The following is a 12003-nucleotide window of genomic DNA, read 5'->3' on the forward strand; positions in this document are numbered from 1 at the left end:
AAAAATACTAAATTCAGAGAAGGAACAGCATCACTGAAAATTATGTGATATGCATACTTTACTCCTAAAGAACTTATTTCTTTTACAACATTCTTAAATTTATTTTCAGATGGCATTCATGTGTTTCTTTATCCTTTTTTAACTACAGGATATGTTTGAAAAAGTCAATAAAGGATATGAGTTTCTCTGCACAAAGTCCTCTAAAATTGTTAATGGTCCAGATCCTGAGAATATAATTCTGATTTTGAAAGCTCAGAGTATCCTCTTTAACAGACACAGAGAAGGTAATTAGATTTAGCATCTGATGTATTAGAAATTTACACTTAAATCAGAAGTGAGCAGCTATAAAAATTTAGCAAATACATATTCCCCCGATTATTGAAGAACTTCATTTCTAGAGCTTCAGCTTGTGTTCCATACAGTCTCATCTTGTAGTTGGTACATAAATCATATTGTACAGTTCCAAATGAGTGTATCAAACTAAAAATGCTGGTAGTGAAAAAAAATTATATCCATGCAGTTATATTAAACATATTTTAGTATCAGAATATTATATTAAATTTATTTCCACTCCAAAAGAGAAGGAACTTGTTGGTAGAAAATGTAAAACTTGGTATAAAGGAGAAAATAAGTGATGGTAAAACAGAAGGGCAACTTCTACCTCTTTACAAGCAGTTCGACTTCACTTTCCCCAAAGCAATGTGTTTCAACCATATTCTTGCTTGAGAAGCTGTCTGAACTATCAGGGATCTTTAATGTTATCTCCAACTCAGTGTAAGTAGTAGGTTTTGATGTGACATGTATGGAAAGAATGAATTCCAGATAGTTTTATATGTTTATTAGATGGTCTTTAGCCTTACTTTATTAATGTTTCTGAGGAAATACCTTTGTTGTTGTTGAAAAGGAAGAACCAACAAAGGGTTAGTACTGGTTGCCTTAACTCTTTGTGCTTAGTTTGAACTAGCTTATTAAATTTATTACATTTTAGGTTCTTCAGGGGATTCAAGGGTCTTCTAAAATATTAATAGTGGGAATATTTTAAAAACCTGAGAAGTATAACTTGTGGCATAGAATAACTGTGTCATTAGGAATGGCTGTTACCCAAAAAATTCCCTTGTGGATGTTGATTTCTGGCATTCTGTTTCTTTCCAGATTTGAAGCCCTATAAGTATGCAGGCTATCCCATGTTGATTAAGACGATCATGATAGAAACTTCAGATGACCTCTTGTTTTCCAAAGAGTCTCCTCTGTTGCCAGCTGCTGCTGAATTAGCCTTCTACACAGTCAATTGTTCAGCACTTAATGCAGAAGAACTAAGGAGAGAGAATGGAATAGAGGTACACTCAAACTTACCAGTGGAAGGATTTGTTGAATTTTCTGCAAAGGAGAGAGGTGGTTTTTCAGAATGATTATTACTAAATATTTTCAGGAATTGTATTTAATTTGCCTAAACAGGTAACTTGCTGTAAATGCAAAGTTTTAAACATAAAGCTCCCTTTGAGTTTGTACAAACAGAAGAAATTTTAAAATCCTGCTGTTTTGATTTCACACTGTAGAACTGTTTATGCAGCAAATAAATATTTGGGCTATTAAACCTTAGACTGTAGCAGGAACAGGCATCCTAGTGCCTTCCAATGTTATGGACTTCAGCTACCTTAAATCCTTGCCTTTGGCGCTGCTGGCTGAGATTAATGGGATTTGGTATGGAGAGTACTAGGTTGCCTACATCTGTATTATAGCTTTAAAATATTGTGCAAAGTTGGCAGGCATAAAGCTTTCTATGATACAGCTTTTGATAGTTTTGGCAATCTGGCAATCTACAGAAGAAATGTAATGCATCCTTACAGGTTTTGCAAGAGGCTTTTAATCGTTGTGTTGCAGTCCTGACACGTTCCAGTAAGCCAGAGGATATGTCAGTCCAGGTAATTCTTAAAGAAATCATATCATGATCTAAAATATAAATAAAAGATCAGCTATACACCTTAAATTAGATTAGAACAGCAGTCCATTTTGCTCTTTATTGTCTATGCCAAGCAACAGTACCATTAATTATTATTATTATTATTATTATTATTATTATTATTATTATTATTTCATTTGTATGACTGCCCGACTCACTGCAGTGACTCTAAGTGGCTAACAGCATGTTAAAACAATACAAATAAACATCAAGCCAGCACATAACCCTAATCCATGAAACAACTAAGGTAAAAATCATTCTATTGAAAATCACAGCAACAGTGTTGTGACTGTCTTATTCCAAGTGCATCCTCCTGTATGATCCAAGGATCCTAAAATAAAAAGGCACTTTTTAAATATGAAAATAAGTATTGAAAAAGAATCACTATGTTTCTACAAGCAAGGCAACTGTTAAAATAGGCAGGCAGAGAAAGTTAAACCAAAAAATGACCATCTATCTCCCTTAAGCCTGAAATTAAGAACTAGGAAGTAGGAAACTTCTAAATAATGTATATTTGTTCTCACTGGAAAATATACTGGGTTGGATCCAAATTTAGTCACATTTAACTGAGATACAAACTGAAAAAATAATGGAGCTTACAGTCCCCATCAGGCTCATGATTTTTTTTTCCTGTTCATAGGTGTGTGGACATATAAGTAAATGTTACAGTGTGGCTGCTCAGTTTGAAGATTGCAGAGAGAAAATAACTGAAATGCCCAATATTATTAAGGACCTCTGCAGAGTGCTGTTTTATGGCAAGGTAAACTCTAGCATGGCAGCAGTGTTAGTACCTTTCTCCAAACTCCTTCAGAATAGTTTGTTTGTTTGTTTATTTAATCCAATTTGTCCCCGCCCATCTCCTCCCATCAGGGGACTCTGGGCGGTTAGTTCCTATATGGATATGGATGCCATGTAATTTCATGAGAGAATCTTATTCAAATTCCTTGGGATGTGAAGAAGACATTTTGTCTTATCCTGCTAAAATGATTTTGTTAAACTTAGTGAGCTTCTGGTGCCAGTAGTCCATCTGTTTACCTTCTTGCACTTTAGTACAGTAATACTACTACATTTCAACAGCTCTCATTGAAATCCCAAAACAAATGTGTTTATTCCTGCTTAGAACATTCCACGTGTGGCTTCCCTGGGAGTAGAATGTGTCAGCTCATTTGCTGTGGATTACTGGCTACAGACACATCTGTTTCAGGCTGGCGTTCTGTGGTATTTACTAGGCTACCTCTTTAACTATGATTATACACTGGAAGAGAGTGGCATTAAAAAGAGTGAAGACTCTAATCAGCAGGTAATCATTATGCGCTGCTCATAGACTGCAAATGTTTTAAAATAATGAAATACTATATTTTAAATATCCTGAAAAATATTTCTAGGATGCTCTTGGGAATGTACAGATTAATTTTAAATTCAGTCAGTGTTGGTTAGTATGCTTTTTAAGTAAACCCTTCAGTAGGTATTGTGGCTTTTGCATAAATAATTGAAGAAGCATTCCCAATGAATGAAGGAAGATCCCAGTACTCAGTGTTCTCCTTCTGTTGGCTTAAAGCAAAGGAATATAGTAATAAAATTTGAAGATTTCTTTCTGTTTAGAGGAAGACATGCCCAGTTCAGGCAAGATTTTCTCTCTTCCTGAAAGTAAATCTACCTTAATTTCTTAAGGTATCTTTCACCATCTTTTTAATCTACTCCTTCAGTATGGAATCTACTTTTATCCTAGTAAGTTAGGCAGAAGTTTGCATTCCAGTAGCCTGTGAGGTGCAGCATATTCAGATTTAATCACAAACATGGCTCATTCCATCAGGATAATACTAGTTTCAATAAAAGTGCCAGCTGCTGCACCAGTCTCTGACAATACAGGTAGTCCTCGCTTAATGACCCTTCATTCAGTGACCATTCAAAGTTGCTGAATGAGGGAACGTACAATCAGTTCTTGAAGTTCTGGCCATCGCAGCACCTCCATGGTCATGTGAACAAATTCAGGCCCACCCACATTTATGACCTCCCCCCACTACTACCCCACCACGACTTCGCCTGCCTCTGCTGGGCTCACCATTCTAGTTGTGCACGGGGGAGATGCCATGGAAATGTCCCACAGGCCAGAGGGTGAAAGCTACAGGCAGGCAGGTGTATGCCGCGCCACTTGCTGCTACCTGCCAAGGCTTCCTTTCACATGCTGACTGGGGCTCCTTTTGAGAAAAAAGGCCGACGTGAAAAAGAAGGAGGGTCCTTCTTTCATGACAGTGCAGCCAGTTCTTCTTTCATGGAAGGAGGCCCCAGTTGGCATGTGAAAGAAGGCCCCAGCTGCACCAGCACAAAAGAAGGTGGCACAAAAGAAGGCCTGGCCAGTAGTGGCGTGCGGTGCAGCGGGCAGGGCCGGGTAGTGGGGGTAGCTGGTGGCAGCAGGTAAGAGGGTGGTCAAAAGGGCTGAGATGGGGGAAAGATAGGTGGATGGGGGAAGTTGAAGTGGAAGCAGTCCCTTACCTTCTTCCAAGAATGGCTTGGATCCAGGTGGGTCCTCACCTAACAATCATGTGGGATTGCTGGAACTGTCATCACTAAACAGAGCAGTCATGTCACGTTTTGCTTAACAACTACATTGCTTAGTGACAGTGTTGCCAGACCCAATTAGGGTCATTAAGTGAGGACTACTTGTAACCTAATTATGCAGCAATTTAGAAACCTGGGCTTTTGCACAAGCATCTTAGGAGAGGAGAATGCTGAAAAATGTAAATAATCATGCTGCTTATGAAAATCCTGAAAATCCTCTTATACCACTAGCAAAGGAGTCTTAGGAGTCTTATCACCTACCTTGAAGGCTGGTTGATATGCCAAGTTTCTCCAAATCTCATTCTTGGTTGTGACCTGAAGCTGTTCCTCCTTATCAATACCATATCTTTCCATGTAGACCTTTACCAAAGAGCCATGGAAATCTCACAGAAAGGGGCATTCCAATTCCTATTCCTATTCCTTTCCATTGTTCCTTCAGAAAAGTTCTCATTTATTTATTCATTCAGGAAGATTCTCCTGGACAGTGAGATCAGGCATAGAGTAAATGGCAGTTGCCAGAATTGGTGAAGTTTACTTCTCAAGCTTGTTTCTTTTGCATGTATGATGATACATGTAGGATGATGTTAGAATAGATAACAAGTGTTGGATTTATTCATTATTTTCTGTGAATAGGAAGTAGCTAACACCCTTGCCAAACTCAGTCTCTTTGCTTTGAGTCGCCTCGGTGGATACCTTTCTGAAGAGCAAGCTACACCTGAAAATCCAGCAATCAGAAAAAGTCTTGGAGTCATGCTGACCCCTTACATTGCAAGGAAACTCGCTGTGGTTAATCCTACTGAGGTACATGCAAAGTGTGACATTTCTATTAGTGCCTTTGTCTTTATTAAAAAGATACTGTACCATTTTACTAAAAAAAAATCTAAGTGTAGTGTTAGCTTTAATAGTGACAGGATATAACAAATATTCAATCATAACAGTATTGGAAAATAAATCTTGCATAGACCTTTAGTTTTTGGCATATTCACAAATAATAGGTTCTGTTATTACTCAAGATATTGAAGGAATGTAGGAATTTGCTTCATCCTGCCTTTTTAATTTGTTCTATGTTCTTTCTGGTCAGGTCCTAATAGAGAGTGGTTAATACTAAAGGTTATTTCACAATTTGTGACTGCCACATGAAAATTGTTTGAGTGCTACATGTGGTAAATGAGTGTACTGCAGATTGAACCTCATTATGTTCACATTGCTTACACATCCCCCAAATGTTCCTAGTGGAAATCATACATTTGTAATAGTGATTTGAAGCCTTGAATTTGAAGTTGACCTGTATGGCAAGACAGTACAAGTTTCCTTTTTCCATTTTGTTTGTTTGTTTGTTTGTGAGTTGAAGGCAGCTTCCATGGAGTCACCTCTAATTTTATTCCCCAAAAGAATAATCTGTTAAATAGGCTGGACTGAAAAAAATAATTGACCCAAAATTACCCAATAAACTCTGTAATTGAGAGAGGACTTGAACCTGAGTCTTAATGCATCCAACAATTTAACCATTACACTATGGTAGCACATCTCTTAATACATGTAGCAACTGCTGTTTTATGTAGCATCTACATAATGAAAAATGAGATTAATAAACCAGAATTGAATTCTTAAAAGCAGAAAGAGTTCATATGTATGTATTAAAGATTACACAAAAGGAGATAGCAGTTACACAATTTAGAAGGCCAGGGCTAACAGTAATCCTCATAATCAGGTTAAGTTTGTATTAGGCTTATCAGAAGCAGCTATTGTGAGAAAGGAAGAAGTTATTGATGTTTTTATTTATTATTACTCATTTTATAGACTGCCACAATCCCAAACGACTCTTGGCATTTCACAAAGATAAAATTTAAACATGTGCAATCCAGTTAAATAAACATAGAATACAAATTATTTAAGCAAAACTAGTCTGTAAAATTTAGGCAAGAAGGTATCACAGCCCAAATGCCTTCTGGAAACACTCCATTTTGAGCTGTTTCCAGAAAGCAGTGAAAGTGGGAGCTAACCTAATGTCCACTGAGAGGCCATTCCAAAGGACTGGCATTGCCCCTGAAAAATAGTACCTCCAAGCCTCAGCCTTCCTAACATGGGGAACTACTAACAGCTTCTCTAAGCTATTTTTATTTATCAGATTTTGTCACTGCCCATCTCCCCCAAAAGAGGGACTCTGGGGGGTTAACATTGAATTGGCCAGCCAGTTCCAATGGGAGAATGGAGTTTTGCAGATAACTTGGCTCCAAGCCATGTAAGGCTTTGTAAGTTAGCACCAGAACTTTAAATTGCACTATTGACAACCAGTGAAGGGTCTGTAGTACTGATGTCATGTGCTCCCATCAGCAAATGGTGGCCAATACACAAGTTGCTGCACTTTGAATCAGTTGCAGCTTCGGAATGATCTTTAAAGGCAATGTGAAGCTGTGTGAAGGAGCAGAAGGTGCAAGTCCAGGAGGACACCCAAGTTACAGATTTGCTCCTTCAGAGATAGTACCACCTTGTCAAGAGACACCACTGGACCATACAGAGAAATGGTGATGGACCTACAATCACTCCATCTTGCTAAGATTCAACTTAAGCCTATTCTTTCCCCTCCAGACCCTTTCAGTCTCCAGGGACAGGGCTTTAGATCACCAGCCCAGCCTGGGATAGTGATGTAAAGCAGGATATTATCAGCATATTGCAGCTTATTGATGATACTGGATCTCAAACTGCTGGATGACCTCTCCTAGTGGCCCCATGTAAATGTTAAATAGGAGCGGGGAGAAGACTGATCACTGAAACAACCCCAGGACTGAGGATAGAGCGGAACCACTGCAACACTGCAACCTCCAATCCCCAACATCACTCCACAAAGGTGGTCCAGAAGGACACCATGGTTGATGGTATCAATGTTCTTGTCTTGTGTGTGGGTTTTTTGTTTTGTTTTTAATTAAATATTTTTATCTAGATTCTGAAAATGCTCAACAGCAACACAGAGAGCCCTTACTTGATCTGGAATAATCGGACAAGAGCTGAACTCCTTGAGTTCTTGGAATCTCAGCAGGAAAGCATGATTAAAACAGTGAGGCACTTCTTCAAAATTGTCAGGGTGGCTTGTTGGGGGAATAAGTTAGATACTGTAAGATGCATCACGCAGGTTACGGTCGCTGCTTTTTCCAGAATGAGTTATTTTCAGGTGTACTGGCCTGTAAGGTATATTAATTTCTTTAATATGAAAAAACATTGTGAAAAACTTCTTGAGCTTTTCAGTGCAACAAAATATAAATTTGAGTCTGTTGAACATGAACACAAGTCCTTTTTTGTAAATAACATATTTTTATAATGGCAACAAAGATACGTCAATGTGCAACTCCTCCTTAATGAATCTTGAATGCAGCAGACCAGATTTCTGTCCAGACATCTCAAAACAATAAACAGGTCTCTTTCATCCAAAACAATTTGAATGAGGCATTTAAATCTATGTTAATTTGACATCATATGCAGCAATTTTCATGATTTGCATAATGACATTATTATATGCATGGCATAAATCCAAATCAGTGATGTCATTGCACAAATTGCAGTGAATGGTATAATTTGTGATTTAATTAACATTTGGGAATACTGGACACCCACCCACCTTCCACCAATTGGTCTGTTAAATTGAGGTTTGACAGTACATACTATATAGCTTAAAACTGCGGGTATTTTTGTTTGCCTTCCAATATTTACACTCAAGTAATAGATAGAGATGGGCGTATCTCCTATTTTCATCTTTCTACAGTATCAGCCTCTTCTAAAGTCAACTAGTATTCTGAAATCCAACTGTATCATTTTTGTAATTCCAGATACATTTATGATAGAGATTGTGCTGCTTTTAAATCAATTTTCAGTTAAGATTTCTCATTACAGCAACCAGTAAATAATTTTTCAGAGTATAATTCATTGAGTGCAGATTCTGAGATAATATTTTTATTTCTAAAGGGTGAGTGTGATAAAAGCTATGGATCTGAATTTGTCTTCAGTGATCACGCAAAAGAACTTATCGTAGGAGAGATTTTTGTTAGAGTTTACAATGAAGTCCCCACGTTCCAGTTAGAGGTAAGATTCTGTTTTTCCTTCAGGTTTAAAATAGAGATGTTGGTAAACAAATATTTATAAGAATCACATATTTTAGAACAGGGACAGGTAACTTGATATCCTCCAGAATTTTGATATTCAGTTCCCATCAGCCCTGACTAGCATGATAAATGGGGTTTGTACGCCAAAACATTTGGAGAATGCCATTTTGATTATCTATGTTATAAAACCATTTGGTTGCCTAATCAAGTTGGGGAATATTGGTAGTCTATTGTAATAATCTATTCTGTTTTTGCTTTAACTCAACTTGCGTAAAGCTTTAAAAAGTTGCTTCCTTTCTATTTACCTATTGAAGCTTCCTTCTTAATTCCTTTGTTATCCTACAGCTTCCAAAAGCATTTGCTGCAAGCCTTTTGGATTATATAGGGTCACAAGCCCAGTATCTTCATACGTTAATGGCCATAACTCAGACAGGGAAAGTTGAATCTAACCAACATGGAGAGCGACTCAGAAGAGTTGAAATGGCTTTGGAGGCTCTGAGAAATGTGATAAAGCACAATCCAGGTAAATGAGGCATGCTGGACATTTTTAAGAGTTTTTTTTTAAATACTTGGAATATATGCTCCTTTTTTTTTTTTTTTTTTTAAAGCATTTTGGAATTTAGATGCAAACTCAGTTATACCGCCTATCAATAAATTATGGGAGAATATGTCTAATTTTAATGAAGTATTTAAAAACTGCTTATTAAAAATTCATTTGTTTCTTTCTGTAGGTTCAGAATGTGAATGCATAGGTCACTTTAAGTTGTTATTTTCCCTTCTACGTGTCCATGGAGCTGGTCAAGTGCAACAGTTGGCTCTGGAGGTAAAGAATAATAATTTTTACCACTTTTTAAGGGTTATAGAGTCTTGATTACATTTTGTAGTTCAGCCTTCCTCAGCCTAATGCCTCCAGTGTGATGGAGTACAACTTTTATTGTAGGGGTAACAGATTGGGGAATGTTGACATTAATGAACCAAGGTTATATTTTGTATGAAGCCAGTATTGATTCTAATTCTGAAAATAGTTAATGATTTTCTGGACAAAACAGACCTGGTTCAAGGCCAGATACCATTAATGCTTACAATTCAGAAGATTAACTTACTGCCAGCCACTCCCAGAACAGCCAGATCAACAAGGTCTGGAGGAGAAATGGAATGTTCTGAAGCTCCCTGGAATATTCACTTCTCAGAACGGTAGGTAAGTTTTGCAGGTTCTAGTTCTAGTTCTGTAGCACGGTGATGGAATGCTAGGGACTAAAAAATTAACACTGATTATTCTAACTTTCAGTTGTTTGTCCATTGGCTGTATCAGGGTTGAGCTACTTTGTCCATTGGCTGTATCAGGGTTGAGCTACTTTTTTCAGGCCATCCTTTATTATTTCAAAGACACTTTTGATGGTGTGGTTAGTCACTAGAGCAGAATAGTAAGGTCAGCCTAGTTGCCTTGGCAACAGCAAAACTTTATTATTTTCTACATAGCTCCCGCATCTATTAATTGACTTAATTTGCCCTTAATCATGATACCATGTAAACAAAACTGATTTGGCTATGTAATATTAAATTGAATATAATATTTGTGATTAATTAGGATCAGCTAACAAGCAGGAAGCAAGGATATTATAAACTCAGTTGGAATTGAGATTTATTATGGTTGAGGAAGAACCATTTTTCTTGCCATAAAAATTCATCCTGAAAATTCAGAGTAGCCATATTTGAACATACATTCCAGGTTTGTTCTAGACCCATCCAGAATTAGGCTAAAGCTTGCTGATCCAGCTTTTGTTTTCTTTAACAGGTGGTGAACATAGTGACGAGTAACCAAGATTGTGTAAATAATATTGCAGAAGCAATGGTTCTTTCCAACTTACTAGCTCTCCTACATTCATTACCTTCAAGTACGTGGATCACATTTTAATTTATTCAAGTTCTGTCTTGTTTGCTCTTTCTCTATATAAATAGTACAAAAAAGGGAATTTTTTAGATATAAAAAACAAAAACCAAGCATTTCTGTCTTGAGGAGTATACTGACCTTAGCTTGCATTATTTTATCTAAGGAAGATTATTCAAAAGTGCAATCCCAGTTTGGAAAGGCGTATATATTTGTCTTTTAAGGCTAACTCTTGGTGAGTCTTGGGTCTTGTAGCTGCCTACACGTTAACTTAGTCCCATAAGTCAGGTTGTCTTCAGGTCAAACATGATTCCTGGTTACTTCAAGGATACTTCCATATCATATTCTTGGCAACAGTATGAAAGCTCTTTGCTTTTGCCTTCAGCCAGGATTTTTTTTTTTTCGTTTTCCAATCTAGTGTTTGGCCTTCCATCCATATACTTTTTGAGATCATCCAAGATTGGCTAGGTGTTGCTGTCTGCTTGGAAGTCTCGTAAAATGTTGCAATTAGATAATTAAAAATAGGTATAAGAGGATATTTTTGCTAGATTGATTATTTATTTATTCATTCATTCATTCATTTTTATCCTGCCTTTATTTTTTTTATAAATAACTCAAGGTGGTGAACATGCCTAGTACTCCTTCCTCCTCCTATTTTCTCAACAACAACAACCCTGTGAGGTGGGTTGGGCTGAGAGAGAGTGACTGGCTCAAGGTCACCCAGCCGGCTTTCATGCCTAAGGCGGGACTAGAACTCACAGTCTCCTGGATTCTAGCCCAGCATCTTAATCACTAGGCCAAACTGGCTCTCTTAATTACTTAATCTTAATCTTAATTAAGAGTAATTACTTTTGTCCAGGTAAGTATTGCCATGTACTCTTGACAGAAAAGAAGCTGCTGAATTTTGGGTAGTTGCAGACTAGTAATGTCTTCCTTAAGTAGATTCACATCAGATACAGAAAGCATTCAGTTGAATTATTAACACTGCACAACCTTACAACTTTAATCAAGTCCTGTTGTGTCCTCTTGGTCTCTGTCAAACAGCTAACTATGAATTCTGAGTTTCACCAATTGATTAATTTTGGCAGGTCGGCAGCTTGTTCTTGAAACCCTGTATGCTTTGACATCCAGTACCAAAATAGTTAAAGAAGCTATGCTAAAAGGTATGGCAACCTTCTTGTTTGCTTTGGTCTTTTTGCAGGTTTTTTGTTGCATTCAAAATTAATAGCTTCAGACTTCCTGTGATTAGAAATATTAGCAGTTCTGTACTTTTTTAGGTGCGTTAATCTACTTACTCGATATGTTCTGTAATTCAACACATCCACAAGTTCGATCTCAGACAGCAGAGCTTTTTGCTAAAATGACAGCAGACAAGCTGGTTGGCCCAAAGGTAAGTATAGCGTCATCAGTAGACATTTCACGAACATTTCAGAAGCAGCCCAAGGCATAGGCACCATACAGTATGTACCCAATGCCTTGGACCTGACTTGAAATAACCTCAG

At 37.4% G+C, this 12003-nt stretch overlaps 1 protein-coding gene across 1 annotated transcript in view; it reads left to right on the forward strand.

The window, feature by feature from the left end:
- Positions 1–12003, forward strand: part of DNAJC13 (DnaJ heat shock protein family (Hsp40) member C13) — a 68525-nt gene that overhangs the window by 50306 nt on the left and 6216 nt on the right. The window contains exons 37-49 of the mRNA XM_063303989.1: positions 149–284; positions 1153–1337; positions 1848–1922; positions 2601–2720; positions 3081–3260; positions 5153–5320; positions 7461–7574; positions 8477–8593; positions 8959–9136; positions 9345–9436; positions 10409–10508; positions 11590–11664; positions 11779–11891. Coding sequence (XP_063160059.1) covers positions 149–284; positions 1153–1337; positions 1848–1922; positions 2601–2720; positions 3081–3260; positions 5153–5320; positions 7461–7574; positions 8477–8593; positions 8959–9136; positions 9345–9436; positions 10409–10508; positions 11590–11664; positions 11779–11891 — 1653 coding nt within the window. The remainder of the gene's footprint in view (positions 1–148; positions 285–1152; positions 1338–1847; positions 1923–2600; positions 2721–3080; positions 3261–5152; positions 5321–7460; positions 7575–8476; positions 8594–8958; positions 9137–9344; positions 9437–10408; positions 10509–11589; positions 11665–11778; positions 11892–12003) is intronic.

Source organism: Candoia aspera, chromosome 4 (genome assembly GCF_035149785.1).
Source record: "Candoia aspera isolate rCanAsp1 chromosome 4, rCanAsp1.hap2, whole genome shotgun sequence".
NCBI lineage: Eukaryota > Metazoa > Chordata > Lepidosauria > Squamata > Boidae > Candoia > Candoia aspera.